This window comes from Bombus bifarius, unplaced genomic scaffold, assembly GCF_011952205.1.
Source record: "Bombus bifarius isolate JDL3187 unplaced genomic scaffold, Bbif_JDL3187 scf7180000007966, whole genome shotgun sequence".
Lineage (NCBI taxonomy): Eukaryota > Metazoa > Arthropoda > Insecta > Hymenoptera > Apidae > Bombus > Bombus bifarius.
The window spans coordinates 532710-557000 of record NW_022884352.1 but is presented as its reverse complement, the minus strand read 5'-3'; the positions used below and the strand labels follow the sequence as shown (position 1 = coordinate 557000).

General features: G+C 38.0%; 3 protein-coding genes across 15 annotated transcripts; 2 read left to right on the top strand and 1 right to left on the bottom strand.

Moving 5' to 3' along the window:
* Nucleotides 1-121: 121 nt before the first annotated feature.
* Nucleotides 122-7956, top strand: LOC117207383 (protein artichoke). The gene is made up of 7 exons (XM_033447560.1): nt 122-1430; nt 2239-2852; nt 2968-3141; nt 3258-3376; nt 3469-3615; nt 3738-7836; nt 7905-7956. The coding sequence occupies exons 1-6, from the start codon at nt 1399-1401 to the stop codon at nt 6849-6851; spliced, it is 4200 nt and encodes a 1399-aa protein (XP_033303451.1). The 5' UTR covers nt 122-1398; the 3' UTR covers nt 6852-7836; nt 7905-7956.
* A 201-nt stretch (nt 7957-8157) lies between these two features.
* On the top strand, nt 8158-12683 carry LOC117207482 (serine-rich adhesin for platelets). 4 transcript variants are annotated; one of them, XM_033447799.1, is made up of 10 exons: nt 8158-8297; nt 8365-8509; nt 8680-8805; nt 8986-9137; nt 9274-9393; nt 9479-9539; nt 9668-9960; nt 10248-10379; nt 10478-10696; nt 10795-12683. In XM_033447799.1, exons 2-10 carry the CDS (start codon nt 8388-8390, stop codon nt 11979-11981), a joined length of 2412 nt encoding a protein of 803 aa, XP_033303690.1. In that variant the 5' UTR covers nt 8158-8297; nt 8365-8387; the 3' UTR covers nt 11982-12683. The 4 variants fall into 4 exon arrangements, with proteins under 4 accessions (XP_033303690.1, XP_033303683.1, XP_033303678.1 ...); XM_033447792.1 differs by having other exon boundaries at nt 8650-8805; nt 10251-10379; XM_033447787.1 differs by having other exon boundaries at nt 8650-8805.
* An 801-nt stretch (nt 12684-13484) lies between these two features.
* LOC117207404 (tolloid-like protein 1) lies at nt 13485-24262 on the bottom strand. 10 transcript variants are annotated; one of them, XR_004487515.1, is made up of 17 exons: nt 22340-22491; nt 21482-21542; nt 21252-21353; nt 20683-20860; nt 20543-20569; nt 20239-20450; nt 19861-20068; nt 19570-19778; nt 19101-19332; nt 18780-18965; nt 18458-18703; nt 18168-18388; nt 17856-18038; nt 17611-17740; nt 17273-17457; nt 15981-16120; nt 14908-14991 (listed from the first exon to the last, which is right to left on the bottom strand). XR_004487515.1 is itself a non-coding variant. In XM_033447599.1 (16 exons), the coding sequence occupies exons 3-16, from the start codon at nt 21343-21345 to the stop codon at nt 14621-14623; spliced, it is 2682 nt and encodes an 893-aa protein (XP_033303490.1). In that variant the 5' UTR covers nt 21346-21353; nt 21482-21542; nt 24104-24262; the 3' UTR covers nt 13485-14620. The 10 variants fall into 10 exon arrangements, 9 of the variants coding, with proteins under 9 accessions (XP_033303490.1, XP_033303481.1, XP_033303517.1 ...); XM_033447599.1 differs by lacking the exons at nt 15981-16120; nt 22340-22491 and adding an exon at nt 24104-24262 and having other exon boundaries at nt 13485-14991; XM_033447590.1 differs by lacking the exon at nt 15981-16120 and having other exon boundaries at nt 13485-14991.
* Nucleotides 24263-24291: the final 29 nt, after the last annotated feature.

The window sequence follows — 24291 nt, the reverse complement described above, 5'->3', positions numbered from 1 at the left end:
TTCTTCTCTCTAGGAACTGATTATCGATAATGTCGATAAACATGGACGACGGTCGAAAGTAACCGAAAAAATTCTCTCATTAATTATCTCTCATTAATTATCGGTAACGAAACAAAATTCTGTCATCGATCATGATTATTGGTAACGAAAAAAATATTGATTGCTCGTAATGGTTATTTGTGAGCTGACCACTTAAAAACGAATATTTCTGCATCATTGAATTTTTCGAAAAATTTCTTGAAGACCTAGTGATCATCGTTTCTCATCTAAATAACATCATCTTTTTATCAATGAATTTTTCATACAAATTTTAGAAATAATTATTATTTTTGGCAATAGAAATACATAGATCCAGCGGTTATTTGGGAAAATAGAATCAAAGTTATTCGAAGAGCAGTGATAAGGGTCAATAATGGTCGAGATAATAACACAGTAAACACGTAATTCTATTTGAGAAATGTACTAATTGTTGGGTTGAAAAAAAGAAAATGAAATAACGAAAGGCATGTACCATAAGTGCTATACTGAAAAAAAGAAAATGAGGTAGAGAAAAGCATGTAAGTAGTAATGTATCGAAACAATTTAGGTGGCAAAATCGGAAATACCGAACGAATGTAGTGGCAGTGAAAGGTTGTCCGATAAAACATTCCTATATCCATTCGATTACATCTCATGTTCTTTTCCCAAACTGTCCGTGCTGTATATGTATATATATACATTTATGTACAGAGGCGTGTATCGTATGTCGTATACCGTTCATTCGACTCTTTACCGTTTCCCCTACCTGGGAGAATCGGTCGCGTCGTACGTTGAGCTGGTATCTCGAGCGTAGGTAACCCCGTTACGTTCCTGTCTGCGAATTTACCGTCGAGAAGGACAGCAAAAGGCGCGTGTTACTCTCCCGTCTTCCCCTTCTTCTTTTGCCTCGATCGCAATTTTTCATCATTACAGTTAACGTGCCGTACAATTCTAGTCTTCTGATAATTTCCTTTGAAAGTTCGGTTTTCAAATGAGAGTTCGAAGCGGTCGAATCTACCGCTTCTTTTATTCGCCTCTTCGTTAGGACCAAGAAAATTCGAGGCAAGTAAAGTCAAGACAAGTCGAGTCGGGTCAGATCGGATCACATCGGATCGGATCGTCCTATCGAGAAAGCTCGAATCACGAGAAACTTGTTGCCAGAACAGACGAAGGATTCTTGTGTTTCGGACAAACAAACAAGAGTTAACTTAACAAACTGAGTTGAAAGTGTCTAGAAGAAACCCGGCCAATTAGGCGGCCGTGGTTAAATGGTTAAGCGATGAAGCGAGATTGTTAGTGGTTCGATCGAGTGTTTCGATTACACCGATCGACGTTCAGTTTGATCGACTGGTGATGTCCCATTGGAATAAGCTACAGTAGATGCGGTGTGAAACAGCGAATATGAGAAGAACGTAAGTTATTGCCTTTTTCACTTTTCCACGCGCTATTCTCTTTTCAACGATTTTATAATTTTACCGCGATACGTTAACCGATATATTAAAGATTTGCGATAAATCTACAGAGACGAGATCGGTAGAGCGGTGTATATTGTCTCGCGATACGGAAAATGATGTATTGGAGAAAGAAAATCAAATGGGTTTTCGAGTGGAAACGAACATATTAATTTAGCCAGAACAAAGAACTATGTCGCGTACCAATCTAGTCGGATCACATAGTTACAACAGAGAATCTGACGCATAAAATTCCTTCGAGGTCGCGCGCGCCTTCTCCATTCGTTTCATCTTTAAACCTGTTCTTCTCTGCGCGTAATCGCGCGCGATGCGGTCGACGTGGTAACTTTGATTCATACTACGCGTGTTGCTATTTTGTTGATCCGAATCCGAATTCGAAACCGAAGCCGAAGCCAAGTCGAAGATGAAATATATGAAAGTGGAGATTGGTTTTCATAGTTTTTCATGCGAGTTTCATAGCGAACTTTACGTATTTCTAGCAAAGTAGCAATGTGAACGAACAATTCGAGTTTGGCCGAGAGCGGAGAATAAAATCACCGTTATACATAGGCATACCGCGTTCGAGCGAAGCTGCTGTTGCCTCTGCTACCGTCTCGTCTTTTACATTCTCTCTCGCCCGTCCTCGCATTTCGTTACATTCCTTTTTCTTCTTCTTTTTTCCTGTCAGTGAATTAAAGAAACTAGGAATGCTAACAGAATAGAAAGACAAGAATAAGATTAAGTAAATAATATGACCGATCGTTTCTAGGTGGTATTTACCGATACTTATTTGTTCACTTTGGAACGTTGTTCCGACTAGAGAAGCAGAATGGATACCGTGCGTCGAGTTAAAACGGGAATTACACGTCCCGTGCAAATGTACCATCTCGACGGAATACAGTCGATCGATCGAGATGAACTGCGATCGAGTGGTGTTTACGCGAAACACGATGGATAGTCTAAAAGGGGAACCGATTGTTTCCATTAGTCAGAGAAATAGCGGATATAACGCTCTACCGGAGGACTTGCTCAATTCTGACTTGAATCTGAAAAAATTAGATCTGTCGGGCAATTCGATTCACAGATTGATGGATCGCTTGCTCCGTGTACAAACCCGATTGGAGGAACTAAAGCTTGCCGATAATCTATTAGGCGATAACCTAAATCCGATATTCTCGAGCAATGAGTTTCACGGTATGAAACAACTGAAACTACTCGATCTGAGCAGGAACGGACTTCGAAGTTTAGAAGAAGGGATCTTTAAAGGATGCGAAAGCCTCGAACAGCTTTACTTGGACGGTAACAATTTGACAACGGTACCGACGATGTCTTTGAAGGGACTTGGATCGATCAGAGTGCTTTCGCTATCTGACAATAATATCGGTACGCAAAGAAGGACGAGAAAAAGAACGAAAGTAGAGTAACTCGTCTATTTGCTTATTCGACGAATAATACCGATAACGGCAATGATTCCTCTTTCTTTGGTTTTTCTTTTCAGAATCCCTTCCACGAGCTGCTTTCTCGATATTAGGTGACTCGCTATTGCGATTAGATCTCAGTGAAAACGAATTGTCCCATATGGAAGACGATGCATTGTCAGGGCTCGAACGATTACTTTTACTAAACCTATCTCGCAACGATCTTAACCGTTTTAACAGCGATGTTTTTAAAGGTACTTGGATATTTGTTTCGTTACACGTTGTTCTAACGAAGCACTATAAGTTCGTAATTCGTTCGTGAGAACGATCGAATGAACGAATAAAACTATAGAATCATGACTGTTTTTAGGGGCTTACAATTTATTGCAGTTGGATTTGTCAACAAATTTTCTGCGAGAATTCCCAAGCGATGCACTGAGACATTTAACGGACTTGAAGTTTCTCAATATGTCGAACAATTTAATCGATGTAAGTAACTACGATCCGCACCACGCTTTTTTTGTTCTTTTTTTTTTTTTGTCGAAGGAGAAAAGACGAAAGAGAACGGTTTTCATTTTTAGGAGATTGATCATCGACATTTATCATCTTTGGGAGAGCTGCAAGTATTGGATCTTAGCCGAAATAACATCGGTCGGCTAGATTTCGGTACGTTTTCCAAGTTGTCCGAGTTAACTAGGCTCGACTTAAGCCTGAACGCATTACGCACGGTACGTATCAAGAGTAAAAAAGAGAGAGAAAGAGACAGAAAGAGACGAGGTGTTGAGGTAGAAAGAGAGAAAAGGTTGATCGCGTTCTTATCTAAATTGAAATAAAATCGAATCTGTTGCAGATTGACGAATCATCGTTCAATGGTTTAAACAAATTAAAATGGCTCTCGTTGCAAGACAACAACATCTTACTAGTACCAGCCCTGGCTCTGACTAGGTTACCATCTTTAGCTCATCTTCATATGGAATTCAATCGAGTCGCTGCTCTGCCGACCGAGTTGATCCAAGCAACAGCCTCGAATCTCGTAACACTGGCGCTCACTCGAAATTTAGTTCGAGAAATACCCGCTGGTCTGTTCCAGGACTTTGAAAGGTTGATCAGTATCGAATTATCCGGCAATATGCTGTCAAGGATCACACGCGACACGTTCGTTGGATTGGAAGAAACGCTGCTCGAGTTGGATGTATCCTCCAATAGGCTGACCTCGATCGGCGAGCTTCCTCTAAGACGGTTGATCTCTCTTAATTTATCGGGGAATCGGCTAACGCGAATCTCTCCGGAAACGTTCGATCATTTGAAAAGAATTCGATATTTAAATCTGAGCTCGAACCCGCTTTACGGTGGTTTCCCTCCGGTGTTCCCCTTCTCCGTGCTCGATCTCGACGTTTCGCGTACCGATCTAAGCATCCTGCCGTCGGTACTGTTTCGCAACCTCGAATCACTCGAGAGGCTATCGATCGCCGGCAATCGATTGGAAAGAATCGAGTCAGGTACGTTCAACCGATTGGTTAATCTTTCGAGAATCGACTTGTCTGAGAATCGCATCGAGCATATCGAGAACGAGGCTTTCGTGGGATTGACCAATCTATACGAACTGAATTTACGAGGTAACAGGTTGAGTTCGTTTACCGGAGAACACTTTGACACCGGAACAGGCTTGGAGAGCCTCGATTTGTCTTCGAATCAAATAGATCAATTATCACCGACCGCCTTCGCGATACATCCGAGATTACGAGAGCTTCGTCTCTCAGATAATCGATTTCTCTACTTTCCCACGGACTACCTGAAACCTCTGCAATTTCTCGAATGGCTGAATTTGTCGGGAAATGAGTTGAAGTCCGTCGACGAGTTCGCCTTTTCTCAGCTTGTTCGTCTTCGGTCGCTAAATCTTGCCGCGAATCGGATCGAGTCCGTCAACGAACTAGCTTTTCATAATTCTACGCAGTTGCAGCTAATCGATCTTTCGGGCAACGATATCGAGACGTTAAGCGAGAGGACGATGGAGGGTCTTCTTCGTTTGGAGCATTTGAATCTTCGGAACAATCGTTTAACTTCTCTTCCGGAAACGATCTTTGATCCAAGCAGAGTCCGTTCCGTCGAAAGTATCGATTTGTCCGGGAATCGGCTAACCGAGATCCCGATTAGATCGCTACAGCGACAAATTGGGTTCCTTTTTAGGTTAAACCTAGCTCGAAACAGAATGGTTGAACTGTTTAGTCAAGAGGTCGCCAGCAACGTGAAGGAACTCGATTTATCGGATAATCCGTTGAGCGAGAACGCCGTCAAAGGAATATTGGGAGAGGCCAAGATTCTCCGATTCTTGAACCTGGCGAATACCGGGATCGAACGTCTGATGGTCAGGCTCGAGACGCCGTTCCTTAAGCGGCTCGATCTTTCTAGGAACAGGCTGTCCGACCTCCGGGTAACGACTCTCGAACGCGCTACCATGCTCGAAACGTTAAACCTCTCGGGGAACAAATTCTCCGATTTATCTAGTTTGAACAAAGCATTCCAAGCCTTGCCTGCGCTCCGGAGATTAGACATATCCGACAACCATGTGAAAACGATCAACGAGACCGATTTCGATGGCTTGGCCGGCTTGCGTTTCCTGACGATGACAAATCTGCCGAATTGTACGAGAATCGAGCGAACCGCTTTCAAATCGCTCGGAAAGCTTCGCTCTCTGGCCGCCTACGATTACCCTAAATTGGGCTATTTCGACGTCCAGGGAGTACTCAAACGAATGAACAATTTGGAAACGCTCGATATCGAGATCAAGGATTCCTCGGTAAGCAACGAACAATTATCGATACGTTCGCACCCTCGACTTAAGGAGGTGATCCTACGAGGAGTCAGGCTCAGAAGCATTCTATCTAGCTCGTTAGTCGGCGTTCGAGGACCCAAGCTGATATTCGGCCTGAAAAATACTTCCGTCGACTCGATACCGGCAGCTCTCTTCTTTCCGGTACCCCGCTCCACCGAATTGGAATTGGACATCTCCGGCAGCAAATTCACCACTCTATCCAGCCAATTCCTTTCGGCGCTTGATGAACGAATCGGTTCCGTCAAGATCAAGGGACTCCGCTATAATCCGATCGATTGCAATTGCGACGCGAGACAACTCTGGAAATGGCTTAAAACGATCGGCGATGACGATCCTTCAAATCTCGTTCTCTGTTCCACTCCGATCAACTTAGCTGGATCGATCTTAATCAATCTCGCGGAACATCGATTGTCTTGCGACTTGACCTCCGGCGCCTCTGTCGATGAATTCATCAACGATACCACCGCTACCATCCACGTTCTCGCTTCTTCATCCTCCTCTGATTCTTTTTCCTCTTCCTCCTCCTCTTCTTATTCCAATCCTACCGTCAGATCGACGTTTTCGGAACCCGAGATTATTTGGACCGTAGCACCACCGGTTCAAAACACTGATCGAAATAAGCATTACAATGGCGATCATGCAACTTCTTCGTCAGCCGGTTCTTCCGCCGGTACGGACGATACACTTATCATTGGTATCGTTGGTGGCGTCGTAGCGTTCATAGCTCTGATCGTAGTCGTGATCTGTGTGTGCCGATTTAGGTGGTCTTCTGACCGAATCGATCAAACGCGTTTAGCCGTAGCGGCCGCGACCAGCAGTATTCCTGACGCCTCGATGGTCAGGCCTGCCAGCGCTTACTCCGGCAAGATTAATCATGAACTTTATCTCGGCTCTTACAACGAATCCACGTTAGATCGTGGGAATACGATGGCTTCTTCCATTCCAACTATACCTCACCAAATAATGCCTTTGGTTCAACCACCGATGCATCTCATGCATACCCTTTTAACTCCTACTCAAACTCAACCGCAATCACAGTCCCAACTGCAAACGCAACAATTTTACGGATATTGCGACGGCTCTTTACCTGTTTACATTGCTTGCTCCACTGATACCAAGTGTGACAGATAACGAAATAACCTACATCTTTCCATTGCATACACACGTATACCTCATAGTTTACTCGCTCATGTTCCACTCATTGTCAATAGCGTGTCGTCGTGTTTATGTTCATTTAACGTAACTCGTATAAACTCACGCTCGCAAGTAAGTGTATGTACGTATAGATAAGCCCCGTACATGTATGCAGCCTCATACATAACACCACCTTACATACAATTTATATATTATATAAATCAACGTATACCTACGTTGATACTCTCTCCCTCTCTTTCTTTTAGCAACGAATTTATATATTTTATATGAATTATACAAGTTATATATTTTAATACATTGTTTTTCACTATTTACTGCTCTATACATAGTATGTAAATGTTTCTGTATTTACCATGACTATTCAATTTTTTTGAAAACGAAGCTGGAGAAGTTGAAAGATACGATTCCATCATGAATATCATGTGACACATATACACGCGCGCGCGATTCTTAACCTCACAACTCTGGTTCATAGATGGCATAACAAAATCTTTGATTTTTTGGACGATCGGTATTTCAGAACATGACACTAAGATCCATAAGATGCCATATCCATTCTACATATGTAATATGTACATCTCATATGTATATCTCATCTGATAATGCTTTCACTTTAAATGTCATATTTAATTTCTACCCGTTATCGATTATCGAAACGTATCAATCGAGAAGTCGCAAATTACGTGTATTTAGAAATGTGTGAGTAAGGAGTCGTATGTATCTACTCGTATCTATGAGAACGCACACCGCGTGCATAGATAACGTAACCTTATTTCGCGATCGTGATATGTCAAAAGACGTTTACGTGACATATCGATATTCTCATGTACTTATCTACTTACATATAAATATTTTCTTATAAAAAAAAGTTCTGGTTTTTTGGTTTTGTTTCTACAGAAATGTCAATTCTCTACAGCATTCTGGACCAAATGATATAAACCTAGTATTCGATACTTATTTTGTATGTATGTTTGCTACGAGTTTCCGTACTTTACTCGAACAATTCTTACAAATGTTATTTCTTTTCAGTCACAAACCAACAAACTAACTGCATATAAGTGATATTATTACATATGAGTATCAAAAAAACAATGATCTTGGCTATTTTCAATCGATCGGTCATCGTACATCCATTTCAAATATTTCAATATTATGTAAGCATATCAAACATCTGAAAAAGTGTATGCTATAACGTAGCTAAACAAAATGTAATGCAAAAACAGCAGAGATTTTGTGTGTGTGTGTGTGAGAGAGAGAGGGCACGGAGGGGGAGAAAGGTAAGACACCAGAAGAAACAAGAAATCAAGAAAAGTAACATAACTGAAAAAACATCACAACATTTTATCAGTTTCCTGAAAGTATTAAATTACAAGATATCAAATATGGATTGAGTCAATTTGCATGCGATGAATTGACTGGAAGGTAATTGTTACTATTTCAAAGAATCGTGTTTCACTTTGTATATGTTTCAAAAAGTTACGCTTTATAGGACCTAAGAATACATGCCATAACATGATACAACCTTTTCTCGAGGAAGGTGCCTGGTGTTACTGGGTCGTCTCTATTGGAGCATTGTTGTGCTTCCTTGGTCTCATTGTTGCTTGTATTTGCAGCTGTCGTCGTAATGAGAACAAGTAAACTGTTTATACATTTATACTTATGAATTATCGTTATCATCTCTGAAAAGAATAACATTTCATACATTTCTGCTAACAATAATAAAGTTACATTTTATATTGGAATTAAGAATGCAATTTTTCGTATCATTTACAAGGATACGTTCAGTTGTAATTCCTTTAAATAGGAATGAATTTCTCGGCCTTGCTGGAATGGTAACTCTAAATGATTCTGACAATGATGGCTTTAATGGGATTCCGATGGCAGATGCCCTTCGTATAGCAACGCAAGATATCATTGACAGTGGAAAAAGGTTCCTGTCCTAATATCGATTTAGCGTTATGCTGTTTTGTTAAATATAAATTCTCATAACTTGTAATAGTTTGCGAAATATTCAAACTTAATCACAATTATTAATATGTCAACTAGTATTATATGAAATGATGAGCTTTATCTGACTTGAAACTATGAAACTTTTGCATTACATATATAGGTCAACCAGTGCCAACAGAAGTCTTCCAGATATTCCAAAAGACAAAGGAAAGAGGCATGAAAATACAGGAACATCTGTATCTCAAGATATTTATGAAATCACTGAAACGATCGGTGATCAGTCCGAGCTCTACGCCACAGTACGAGATACAGGTATATCCGATAGAATAGATTGACGTTTATTAATTACATACAATGAGACATAGATTAATTTTATCGAAAACATATTCCATGTCAGGAATGTGTCTCCTTTTCTTTAACGACAATATCGCTTTTAATATGTTTATAGCAAAAGAGCAGATATCTAAACTGGACGTGCCAGAAGTTTTACATCAAAATCCATCATTGAGCCAAGAAACCACGGATGATCAATATTTAAGATTTGCGTCGTCCCCTAATTCAGACAATGGTACAAACACAAAAATAATTATCAAATCATTATTATCAATCATCTCAAGTCATCATTATAATGTAACCATTTATGCTTATTCCAGTTGAACATCCATATGCTCAAGTTCAAAATGTTCAAAAAACAGAGGCTAATCAATCGAGTCGGTAATGATTGCAGAGTCATAAGTATAGTTGTATTATAGTTTCCTTTTTTTATGATAATACTATTGAATATATATTTCTCTACTTCTACTTTTACATTAAAAGCGGAAAATGAATAAAAAATATTACAGAAATAATATTAAACAAGCAATCAATGTCGACAAGCCATCGACGTCAACGTCTCAAAGTAACGGAAACCCGGTTGCACCACCAAGGACTCGTCGATCTTCGTCGCATAATTCTCTTTTGTCTGCCGAAACCGGGCCATGTGATATTCAGGCGGCCAATGCCATATCGGGTGGAGTACAAGCTAATCAAGATTTGCCTTACATGACGCCACCACTGTTAATGTTACTGCCTCAACCACCGCAACCTCAGTCAAATAGCCCGCAACAACATTTTAGCGGAGATTCTCAAGATTCTAGTAAATATTTACATTTCTGTCCTATAAGTCAATCTTCGATTACGCTTTTTAGACTTACTTTGATGAAAGCGCACTCCATACACATTTGTATATACGCGGATTTGTATAACATTATATTCATAGTCCATATATGTACATAATTCATATGCTTCGTATAACGCTGTTTCTTATAATGCGAAACGTATCCCCGCGTTATACGTTCATCTTTTTATATATATTCTTTCTTCTTCTGTTCTTGCATATATACTTCTATATATATTTGTTTTTCTCTTTTTCATTTCACATAGAAGGATACACAAGCATCAGTGTAAGAGAGCCCCTAGCTAACATAATTGCGCAGACGAAGACAATTTGCCGACAGAGCCAATCTGTTCGACCCCTCACGGATCCTCATTATGCGACTGTATCGGATGATTCTGGTATATACGTATTTGAACAGTGTACACAACGTGTATTCTTTGCTTTATTTTTTCTTACTTTTTTCATCATTGATAAGGGATATTGTTTCACTTGACAGACGAAATGTATGCTGCGATCGACGAACAAGACAAGGTATACACTAGCGGTAGCGAAACATACGCACAAATACAACCGACGATGACAGAGATTCAACGAGTACAAAACGAGCAAACATTATTCTCCCGCGTTCCGTCTCGTTCCGATGAAACTTACCCTGCTCCGCAACCACCGAGCGTCGATAGTTTACGGCATGTTGCACATGCTCATTCAAGACAAGGTAATAATTCTTTTCACATTCTATTTTATACGCGTATTCGCGCGTTTCAATTATTTAATAAATATCTTTTTACCAAGTCTCGTATCATAATATTACAGCTTCGTCGTCGAGTGCCAATAGTTCTATCGTAAATCCTGGATCGCCAAAGCCTGAGAAACGTCAAGCGAATTCACCGTTACCGCCTCCGCCGGAAGGGACAGCAGAAGTATACGCATTAATCGAGAAGAAGCCAAAAAGCGATGACCGAATGAAATCAGCTTTATCCAGTGGGAAATCTCTAGAGGATATGTACGCGAAAGTAATGAAGAAAAAGAAAGACGCGGAAGAACAGCAAAATGACGCGCATTCAAATTCTCAGGGAAGCCTGCATTCTGATACATTTGTCCTTGGTTCTGTTCGAAAATCAAGTCTTGTTGAAAGTAACAGAATTGCATCGTCTAGTCATGATTCTATGGAAATACAAAAGAAGGAATCCGATTCCGTCGGTGATGTCGGTAATTTTCATTCGGAAACGGACGTTTTGATGAAATCATCCCCTCCTTCATCGTCTAAAACTGATGACGGGTTGGACTCGTCGAATTTCACGCTCGGTCATGGATACGAAGTTATGAACAGTGATTTACCTAAAAAACATTCAATCACTCGCGAGTCCTGTGATCCGAACTATGAAGTGTTATGCCCACAACAATGCCTCACTATGGATACCGCAACAGACTATCAGCAAACTAGCAACTCCGTTCCGATTTCTTTACGAAATAACGTAGATTTACCAACCACTTCTTCCCTTTCTACTTCTTCTCCTTCAACTTCTTCATCATCATCTTCATCTTCTTCTTCTTCTTCTTATTCCATGCCATTCAAACATCGACAAATTAGTAACGCTAGTAGTGAAGATCCAGGATACGAGAAAGTAAAGTTAAGGAGCAGATCCGAAATGGATCCAGACACGGACTCGGAACCGAATTATGAAAGTATGCCGCATGATTCAGGAGAACCAAATTACGCTTCAGTTTGCAGACCTGGTGACAGCGACACAGACCCTAATTACGAATCTGTTAATCACGGAGATCCTAATTACGAGAGCGTGAAATATATGAGTGTTACTCGCACCGAGGAACCGCCATACGAACAAGTGAATACATATAAACTCGAACAAGATCCGAATGGATACGAGAAAGTGCAGAAAAATATATTGTTTAACGCTGATTACGAACAGATACATCAAAATCATTCTTCTAAGCCGATTAATGGAGATACCGATGACGAGCAATATGTGCAAGTCTAATCGAATATTCTCCTTCGTTTCCCTTTCGTTGTTTTCTTTTACCGCTGTCATGCTCCTTTTATAATCCTTTGTATCATCATATTTTCTAACATTTTTTCATATGACTTTCTGTTGTCCATTGCTTCATGCTTGTTTCTTCTTTAACTTTGTCCATCAACTCTATTTCTCTAACAATCGTACAGTTAATTGTTTAATTGTCATTCTTCACTTTTTATTTTACTCGACCTTAAATTTTTTTTTATTATGATGAAATGCAAATCATAAGATCGAATTGAGGAAAAGTGTATAATGTAAATAATGCGATTCGTTTTCGTTTCATCATTCTGATTCGATTTAGTTTTACCGTTATTTCTATGTTTTTCCCCTTGTCCCGTTTCTCGCTGTCCCTTTTTCTCAAATAACATCAAATGGCATGTATCGTACTCGTAAGGTGTGTTGCATTTGAGCACATGTTTACGATAACATCTTGCAGAACTCGTAATTAGTAACTTCGATAATAATGTAATTGCATACATATGTATGTAACATATGTTTGAACATAACCTTTGAACATAACATGATCTTACTTCCGGCGCTAATTTATGGAAAATGAATATATGTCGCGATTAAATGCATTCATTTTAAATATAATGATTTGTAGTTTTTTATATGTATTTTTCACGAGATCGAACGTTTTTCGATAAAATAAAAGAAAGCAAAAAAGAAACAAAAGGGAGTTGTCTTGTTCTGTAAAATCCTGCTAAAAAGGGAAATTGAATCAAAATTGAAACCACAAATATATATCACACACAAATCTGTTACATCCTTTATTATTTCGCGCACTTTTCCTTGTTTCGTGTGATTTTTTTTTAGAAATGCGATGTACTTCACGCCTATCAAATTTGTTATTCTCTTCATTTACTATGAACATGTTAAATACCATCGTTCCCTGTGTATTTGGCTATACATTTTTCTTTGTTTCTTCGTTTCTATTCCCTTTCTTTTTTCTCTCGCTATCGTTATTTTTCTTTTCGTTAGACACAAATTAAAATCTATGTCCGCTTTCAAGATTCATGCAAAATGCGAAACATTTAAACATAAGATAACTATTAAGTAAAGGGGGAGCAAAAAGTAAAAAATTCGACGCGTAAAATTTTTTTGTCAATGTAACTTGCTGCTCAATCATTTCGTGTTCGGTATTTGATCAAACACGATTATGCTTGATTACGTCTGATTCTCACTTGTATAAAATCGTATAATGTAACTATCATATCAAATGGCAGCATTTATAGATTTCATGTACATTTATACGCGACGTATTTCTTAACAGTCCTGTTTTGTTAGTGTGCGTTGCATACAACATAAAATTGAGTTGTTCTGTCTAAAAATTGTATAATTGGTTGAAAGTAAACAATAATCTAAGGTAATGGGAAATATAAAACTTTTGAGAAACAAATAGATATCATGGTAGGTTTGGATCGTTCAAATAATCTTCTTCAATCGTACGAATTAAAAAAATAGAAGTAGGGGTCAAAAATTTTATCACAAAAATATACATATCGTGATTTATGAAACCACTGTATGTATATTACTCATCACACCAAGAAATAGGACGCAACTACGTGAACTTGAACTGGCCATTTCAAGCTACAGATCTTATCGCTCGACAATTGTATATGCTTAAAACTAAAAAAATAACATTTACAAAGAAATTGCGTAGGTACTATTTGTGAAATGATCACGTTCTCACATGTGTAAAATATGTATGCGCGTTGCGTACAACTAGTTACATGCTACGTGAACGGATTACGCAAGGGAAGGATGCATGTGGTAACATGTTCTTCTATATAATCGAACATTTCAATCAGATACAAATATAACGTAATGTTATTACTTCAACCATACTTTGCCCGTGGACTCGGCTAAATACATGCAAGAAAATATAAGAAAAAGGTGTCAATGACAACGCATTGACGTAACAATAACGATAAATCTAGTTAACTCGAAGTAAAAATATATTTTACTTATTCTTTTGGAGGATCAGGAGCTTCGGAAATATCGTTAACAATAACCGGACCTTTTCATTTCTTTCACTCCATCTTCAATGAAACACAACTGATGCAACGATTTATTTTCCATTCAAATTATTGCCGAATTACAGCTCGGCTATTTGTCGCGTTCTTATCTTTACGCTTCTCTGTATACGATCCTATATATTGCATCAATAATTATATATATTAAAAATACGCTATTTTAAAAGGAGTCGAAGCTTAAAAAAAAGGAAAACGGGGAAAGGTATACAAACTGCGTTCAGCCATACGTCTACAAGAAAATAAATCGTGCGTTACAGAATAACATACAATGAATCATTCTAAAAAATGCATACATGATTTTTATTATTCGAATATAGACTAATCTTGATAAAATTGGAGCAAGTTGAAGCTTATTCGAAGATTCTTTTGCGCATATCGATGATAACTGTATCGTTATGATGAAACGCCTCGTTAAACACGAAAATGGAGTAGTTAACTGATCCTCGGGAGATGAGTACAAATGAGGTAGAAATGAGGTAAAAACGCGACGTTTCAGTGGTTTAATATAACTGTAACGTGAATAAAATAAGGTAACAAACAAATGTTCAAATAATATGACACGATGTGTCACACACTGTTGAGACTGCTGGCTTCCTCGACATCGCTCTCGCTCATTGGACTAGTCGATGATTCTAGGTGATATCTTGAATCACTAGTCAAATCTTGATAGTGTTGTTGCTGTTGTTGCTGTTGCTGATATTGATGCTGGTGCTGATGGTGATGATGATGAAAGTGGTGATGATGTTGAAGAAGGTTTTCATTATGATAACATCGATGCCTCTCGTCTATGCGATGACGCAGATCGTCAAGATGTCCAGTTTGAACTCGTCTTCTTAGTTTTCGATGACACAAAAGACAAACGATCAATGACATCAATATAATACCGATGGCACCACCCACGGAAACAGCGTAATTATTCGTCTGTACAACTATATCACCTGAAATATAATAATTTCTTGTCAAACGTTTGTTCAATCTAAAACTTGTCCATATTCTCTCTAATGTCCATTTTTGTATTTCGTCTCTTTTCTAGCTCCTCGTTTACAAAACATAAAATCTACACAATTATGTACAATTCGTTGAAAGTTTAATCGAATTTTTGTACGATTGCTGATCATTCAACTAGCTTCATTTGTTTTATACTCGTAGCATATTTAAATGAAACCTATAGAAAGATGGTAGCGGAAAAAATAAAACGCGGCGGAACGGAGGATGTAGTTAAAAAGATAGTCGAAGATAATGTGCGTGGTTGACATGGTTGATAGTCTTCGAAAGAGGAAAGAAATTTTGAAAAAGATGAAAGATTTAACAGCAAAAGGAACGAAGAGGAAAGGAAAGAAAAGTGAAAAAAGGAAAGAGTGTGGATTAGGAGCATCTGTAAGAGGAGAGGGACAGCGCGAACATGTGAACGCGTGTCTGTGAGAAAGAGAGAAGATCCACATGCTATTTTATATGAACAAATTTGCATTCACTGTAATCATGCGTTTTTTCTATAAACTTTGTGTAAAACGTGAGAGAAACTTTTAAGACAATATAAACGTAAATTTCGAGATTACAATATAATTGGTATACTTGAAAAACGGCGATATTTTCGATACAATTTTTGTAGAATTATATAGTATTGTATATGTAAGTACATATGTCATAATAATCAAATGTGAGAAGTTTTCTACTTAAAAATAAGTGAAATAATAAAGAGGGATAATAGCGCGCAGTGGTGCAAATGACTTTACATGTTACATTTGAAATTATACATGTATACGTGTATAAAATGAATATGAAGGTGGTTGTGCGTCCGTCATCTATCCGCGTTTCTATTTGTATACACATAATACATTGGTTGACATTAAAAAAGTTACCGTATAATTAATTTGTTGTTGTATAAAAATTAAGAGCGATACATGTGCAATATTGTGAGTGAACTCACGTGATAGGGGAGATCATAACATGCCGGATCGTCGGAAGCTTCATGAAGGGCTCAGATGGCCACGAACACAAAGCACAGAGAGAGAAGAAGCATGGCAGAGACTCCAGCCAGTGCTGGCGACAATGGGGCTGATGCTGCACCTGCGACACCACACACAGTCATTCACCCATTCAATCTCCCCATTCTTTCACCTGTACACACAGCTACGTACTACTTACCCAAAATATTACGCAATTCAGTACATACTTGTCTTTCTCTTCAACTTCTATCTACCATTTGTTCTCTACTTACTAGTTAATCTTTTTCCAATGTCGAACATTGTTCCCCTATCCTACTCCATTGCTATACGTAATTACGAATATCTTGGAAAACGTGTATTGTACGCGTGTGCAAGGTGAACACTAACATGAACACTTTCTTTTATCGTAAACGATCGAAACGATATCGAAAACGATCTAGAACTGAAGTCATGATTTACGCGATAACATTACGTGTCCGATACCTTCGAGCAAAATGAACTGAAAAATACATGCAGATTCGTGCAGAATTTACCAATTTGCATCATCTGAAAATCATATTCTTATATTCAGATATCCAAATTCAGATGTCAGATATGTATAATAATGATGTATATATATAATACGTATTGCTATACACTATTTTTACTTTTATACGTTTAACGAGAACGAGATAGACAATTCGGTTCAATTCCGAACGATATCGTACTGTATAATAGTCAGTAGCAGGTTTGATTTTAATCGGATATTTACATGTGTATACAGTATACATCCATAGAAGATGCATGCATACATACACACTCGCGTATATGCATGCATAACATATACGTGAGAAGGATTAGTTAAAGGTACTGTACTCGGTAGAAAAAGAATACGCTTGGAGAATTTGTAGAGTAATTGAATAATTAAGTATCTATTGAATGATCTGAAGAAATTACAAGTTTGATATTGGATTCGGAAATGTATGCGTGTGTGAATGCGTGTGTGTCTATCTGTTGCGCGTATATGTATGTATATGTGTGTACGTGCGTTCGTGTATGCACACGCACACACATATGGGTACAGAGTTCACGCGGCGGTATAATGTTTATACATTTACACGTATAGTGTATGGTGGAAAATGTGCACGTTGTCATCCTCGCTAGATGAGAACGTAATACACACGATAATTTTACACAGCTATAGATAGTAAAAGCAAAATAAAAGAAGAGTAGAATTGAACCACACGTTTCTAAGAACTTGACTCGATGTTTTTCTAACGATTGCGAAACTTACAATTTTCTTCATCCGTAGTGTCGTTTGGGCCACAATTACGAATGTTATTACACCGAAGTGATTCTGCAATGCAGTATTTATTTTCGCCGCAAAGAAACTGATTCTGGCAGCCGGTATTTGTGCTCACTTCGGTCCACGTTGCTTTAAATCCCATTTGTCCGACCGCTTTATCAGCCAATATGAAGCTAAAACAAAAGAAGGAAAGTAGAGAAAAGACGCGATCAATGCTCATGTTCTTTATTCTTTCGCTTAAACGTGAACGCGACCGTGATCGATGTTCGTAAAGCCATAAACACGAAATAGGAAGCAATAAAGAATCACTTGTGCGAAAAACAAACCTAAGTCGCATGTTATTGTCCACAGAGAGGTAAGTCCAATTTTTGTCTAGAGTTTGAATACCACACATTTCGACAGGCGTGGACGATGTGGAATACCATATGCGCAGCACCGCAGCAGGACAACCACGAACTGAAGAAATTACATTTCTTTATTGTTGCTAGCAACTTCGATTGAGATTTAGGCCCTCCATTTAAACCAACTCCATTAATCGACAGAATCAAACTATTGAAAAACATGGATATACCTGATTGATCACCCTCTACCGAAAATGCTTCAAAGTGTAGTAATATTCGCTGATTCGGTCGGACTCTTATAAACCAATTGCAAGTTTTACTAGCCAGATTTCTTGCGGGTCCATCGTATTTGTTTGGGTAATTCGGACTAGCAATGACTCCATAATTCACACTGCTTATATTCGATCCGCAATCTGCAATGTGACAAATACAGCGACAAACAATTTGTATTCGTTCTTGCTTTCTAAATAAAGTAATTAAAGATTTACAGAAATTTAATCAATTTTGACGCGAAGGATTTGAGTTTTATTACAACTACGTACCTCCAAAAATAGGTTTCGCTACTTGGAACGTGTAACGCGCTTTGAAACCGCTATAAACCAACTCAGAATCCGAATGCAGAATCACTTTTAAGCCGAGAGCACCGAGATTTGATTCCACCGGTCCCGGAGCCGTATTACCACAATATCTACCTATTAATTTTTCCGTATTATCTCGATACGTATTATATATCTCCAACCAATCATCTTGGCAAATTTCCACTCTGAAACAAGAGACACGTGCGATTGTACATCAGCAGCAACAATAGTACAATAATAATTGAGTAACTTACCCGTAATGTCCGGTCGTCATATTCGTATTTTTCGTTCGAACTTTAAAATAATCAAATATTAAGGTAACTTGTTCGTTTGGCGTAGCTATGAAAACATACGTGCAATTTGTGTTGCTTGGATAATTACTAGGATGTCGCGGAGAATTAAAATCTCCTTTTTTGCGAGAGGAACTGCGGTACGTGAAAGTGCAGCTGCCATCGGGTGCTGCGGTGCCCGGTATCTTATACTCTGTTTCGAAACTGTAACTATAAGAACAAATGCGTCACATATGCTGCTTTCTCTTATCGTGCAATTTGTTATCTCATTTAAGAAGACTGTTACCATGCTTTAAAGCCTTGTCCTTGAGATTCTCCGCTGCTAAATACCATCACGAGTCTTGGACCATCGCTAACTACAGGGCTCGGATTGCTCTCCGAACCGCACAATTCGTAATCGAATTTATCGTAAGAATCTGTTGCTTCTTGTCCTTTCAAATACAACTTCAAATATCCATCGGTACAGGATGAACTAAACGACGAACAGGCAAAAGAACGACGAAGGGAATACACATTGCGTACCATATTGGAAACGAACAAACAATTTGTTTAATTGCGATCAAAATTGACAAGAGAAACATTTTAACAGTAATGTAATTATACTTACTCTCCTATCGTCTTATTTTTTGGTATTTTAAATTGTCTGAATTCTAATCGAACGCGTTCAAGATGCTGGGAATCTTGCATTCCATAAATGAAATATCGACACACAACCTTTGGTATATATGGAAATGGATAGTTTGGGCTAACCACGAATCCAGATGATTCCTTCTTACTCAATATCTTCTGATCGCACTCTGATCCTCGTATATGCTCACCCTCGTAAGTGGTGATGAAGTCTGAGCAGATAGAATCGAGCGTGTACACACACACATACATACATACATACATACGTTCACGCGCATTTATATATACATATATGTATCCATGCATATATGCATATTGTACGCGTACACATATACGCCCGAGATTAAGAAAAAAGAAGGGACAGAACAAAGTGTCGTTTGCAACTCTTTACAATTGCTCGATAAATAATAGGATTTATAGCATTTATGAATTACGATATTTCAACTTACCTAATTTAACGAAACTCTCAGAGAATTCAAAGATACCCTTGAATCCACGATTTTGTGTGTTCGCTGTACGTTGAAGTGTAACGAACAGTACGTACAAACTAGACTCTGATGAATATAATACCAAATTTCGTTGTTGACCACAATATGTTCCGATAACAGCCGACGTATTGTCTAAACCATCGTACACTTTTAGATAATCTAAGGGACAACTGCAAAATACAAGAATGTTACAGGAGGCAATTAGAAAAGTACGCAGCTGCTTAACGCGGAAGTACATAAACAGCTACATACTGTTGACCTCCAAAGAACAAATCGAAATCTCGAAACTCAAGGCGTACTCGTTGACCTTGTACTCCGATAAATTGATAACTGCATGTAAGACCTTTCGGATATGTGCCCGGATAAGTAGGAGATAATATACTGCCGTTGCGTTTGTTTTCTGACTCTACCTTGAATGAGCATGGTGTGCTAGGAGCTGGGGTTCCCACTTCGTATTCAGCTGCGAACAATCCAAACATTAGTGAGAATTGGTAGAAGCGAAAATAAGTGTGTGTGTGTGTGTGTGTGTGTGTGTGTGTGTGTGTGTGTGTGTGTGTGTGTGTGTGTGTGTATGTGTGTAACCAGTTGATGGTTAAAATTTCAAGTATAGGGCAAATAGTGCTTACGTACATGCATTGATAAACGCATATGTACCGCTGAACAGGCTAGGGAATGTAATATTTTTATCAGTGTAGAAACTAAGAGCGATTCCCTGATAAAGAGACACACGCCTGCGAGGTGGGATCGGACCACAAAAACGACCACCGAAAGGAGTTTCCACCAACTTGCTGGTATTCTCCGATCGTATTTCCGTGTACAAGTCCATATATTCGTGACCACAACTGAAAACCAAGTTTTTCCTAGTTCATCTGCGAACAAAAATAGTTTGGCCGCGAGCAAATTATATCGATACCTAACGTATGTAAATACTTACGCGGGTAACTCCCCAACAGCGGATCCACTACAAAAATATGGATAATTAATCAATAAATAGAGGTCATATACATCGACACAAAAACTGGCACAAATAAAGAAATGATATTTTACCGCTTTAATTTAAAAGAAATTACTCACTCTGGTGGTGTACCCCGAAGGCCGAATGAATTGAATTTCAATTCGACTCGTTGTCGCGGCCCAGCGAAAAATATATATACGCATTGTCTGGAATCCCCATCGGGGTTAATTATCGTCGGAGCATGAAAGGTTCCATTTGGTGGACCATCTGGCGTACTTATAAACTTCTGATCACACTCTGTGAAATTATACATGCGTCAAAATATTTTTTATATGTGAAAGACCTTGGTACATGTCCTGTTTAATACTACTCTTCTCGTTAGTAAGATCACAACTTATACACACTGTTGACTTACTATCAATTTGCTATTACTTCAATTTTTCCGACAACCGACAACAGTAAAAATGATAAACGCGTCTCAGTTTAGGTATATTTAAATTGCCTACTGTAAATACACAAACAAACGCCAAATATCATTAACTCCTTACCAAAGAAACTTATTTATTATTAATTTTAACGTATGACGACAATTGTTGCTGATTCTATCTTGTTATCACTGAACAATTATCTAAATCCAGTTGATGTAAAGGAAAGTGAAACAGAGAGGTAAACGAACATCATCACTAACCTGTACTGCTGCGAGGACAAAGTAGTAAGAATAAGATAAAAGCAGCAGAAATCAAATTATTCCCAGAAGCATGCCAGTAGAGTATCGAAGCCATACTGCATCCTAGGAATACACATTTGCATTTTGCTGAATCAATTTCGTCTCGATTGAAATCATGACGTATATACTTTTTATTCACTATTACGGCCAAATTGTAGAGAAACCACTAATAGTGGCAACTGTGATTTTACCATATCGTCAGTTTCTATTCCACACACAGGAAAAATATTCAACATCGATCTTCAAGATCATCTGCAATTACATGAGTTCAAGCAAGTTAGATTATTCCGCTAATTCCGTTGGATTTTATATGCTATAATATAACGTTGAAATTTATAATTAACACAGAACATTTAAAATGAATGTAATCAAACCAATGTTACATATCTATTGTATGTATGTTTTATCGAGCATTTACGATAGCGAATATCGTCTCACAAGAATCTCTTTTCGTCTCACAAACACCACTGAACGATTAAAGTGGAAAATTGAAAAGTTGTAAATATAAATGACATCGAGTATGCCAATAGACACAGGTTACTTTCCAAGTCACCTCTGCCGCCACACCTCACCAACTCGTTAAACGAACAAGACCCGTTCAGTTCTTTACATTCTTATAGGTTGATGTACCGAAGAAAAATAGAAGGAAAAGAGAAAAAGAAAAAGAACTGATTAACTAGTTTTGTTATGCATTATGACACTGTAGTATATCATAAACTTTTGTCATCAGTTATAACCAAATATCATAAAAAACTTCTCCACGCTCATTTTGCAGAATCGGTCTAGATGCCAATACGGAAGAAATGAATTCAAATACCACGTAAACACACGAAGATACAAAGCAATTCGATTAATATCCTGAACACGTGTCACGTTTATTTGCCACGCCCTCATTTTAGCCCTTTATGCCATTCACCGCATCATTCACTATTATTCTTACGATCACGACATATGTATTATTTTCGGTTTGTTACATATCGTTATGTTACGGTATAGTTCATAATACGGTTGTACGAATCGTAAAACAATTTTGAAAAAAAACAAAACACCTTAGTATTCAAAGCACCCCGCCGCATTGTACCCTGTCATCGTCGTCGCCATCATCTTCCCTCTTTGAATTTCGATAAGGATAGCAAAATGGTCAATAACACAGCAGCGCCGCTAGTGACACCCGAGAATTTTGCGCGCCACATACTATGGACCACTAACCTCTTTACTATATGGCCTGAACAATTTTACTAAACGTTATTTTTTCCATTTACAAAAATAGTACGTATCACTGTAGTAAATGAAATTTGTTCATGTCATAAACCGTCATGTTCGGCCCATTTTTCATGCGAAAAAAACGAAGAATGAAAAAGAAAAGATGCATACGTACACACACTTGATAACGATCCATGGTAAATATAACATATAACGCGCATCATATGATCTTTTCAGCGACTCATTATACACCATATACAACAAAGGAAATTTCATCCAATTTGTAACCGAAAAAAATCTTTCACTTGATTTGATGTATCTAAGAAATGCAAATGTCGGTCAATGCAAGTCATCAAATTCTTCGCGATACGAATTGTACAAAGTCAATTACTTACATACTTGTACGTATTGCTTTCTATGTTTTTTTTCTCACCAGAAATATATTAAATACACTTCAAATATGTACACTTAGTATGTGCGTATATATCGTAGGTATGCACTTTAGAAAATCATGTTCAAAATTGAAATTTTACACTTCATATGCTATAACATTCGAATAAGTGGAACGTGATGGGAAAATTTAATGATATCGTTTATAAGATTAAATTCTTTAATATCTTTTTTTGTAAAAGCCCTTGCTTTCTCTTTTCATCTACAGAAACACTGGATAATTGCATAAAAATCGGGATCCAAGTTTTGCGGTTATACAGATGTAGAAACGATTCTATTTCTGAAGACTGAGATTCTAAACGTACCGAACGTGGAAAATGACAATACGAGTGAAAGAGAAAGAAAGGCTGAAAGTCAAAGCGTCCGGCAACATATAAAGCCCGCGACAAACTGGGACCTTTAATTAAAAAATCCAACTTTCTTATTTTTTATTTTAACTCAAAAATCAAATTTCCTTATTTTTGATTTGTGATGAATGAAAACTTTTACATTAAACTTTTACTTTAAACTTTTGCTTTAAACATGTTCGTTACATTTTTCTAACTAAAATGATACCAAACACAATATAATTTGGAGCATATTTTCTTACTTAGTAAATGATAATTAAGTACATACCAATAAGTAAACATAATTCAAATTATATCGTGCTTGGCCTCATTTTAATCACAGAGTCATCACAAATACGTTAGTGAAAGTTTAATTTAAAAAAAATAAAAAGGTTTCACTTTTGAATTAGTACGTACTATACATTGTCTTAGTGATACCTTACACTGGATCATGTTATGCTGCTCGATCACGGCGGGTCACGATTGGGCTTCGGAACCTTTTCCGCCGTGATGGAAATGACGACTGTGTAATTACGTAGAGGATCTTTTTTGTACAATAATCCAGTGTGTAGCTTTTTTGAAAATATTACTTTACCCTATTATGTAGCACAATCTTGTTAAAACTACATACACTAGATCGCGAGGAACGGAACAATATGTAACAGATGCGGCTAAACGATAACAGAAAATATATTGGTTTTAACGTTGATTTTTCGTTATCGCGTATTTCGTTGCCGTTATTATACTTGACAATAAAATAAATGTAAAATCAACACGGTATCGTTTCGACACTTTAGTTACATGAGAACAGAAAAACAGGTACTGAGTGTGTACCTATATACAATATGTTGCGTGTGCTCGCGCAAATATTTGCACAGGAATATATGTATGATTAAATGAAAAGAGAAAAGAACTGACAAAACGATACAATAGATACATAACGCGTTAAGCAACCCTTGATCAGTCTGCTTCTGCGGAAGTACTGCCTACCCCAACACGCCCTAACGATAGGGTAGAGGTCG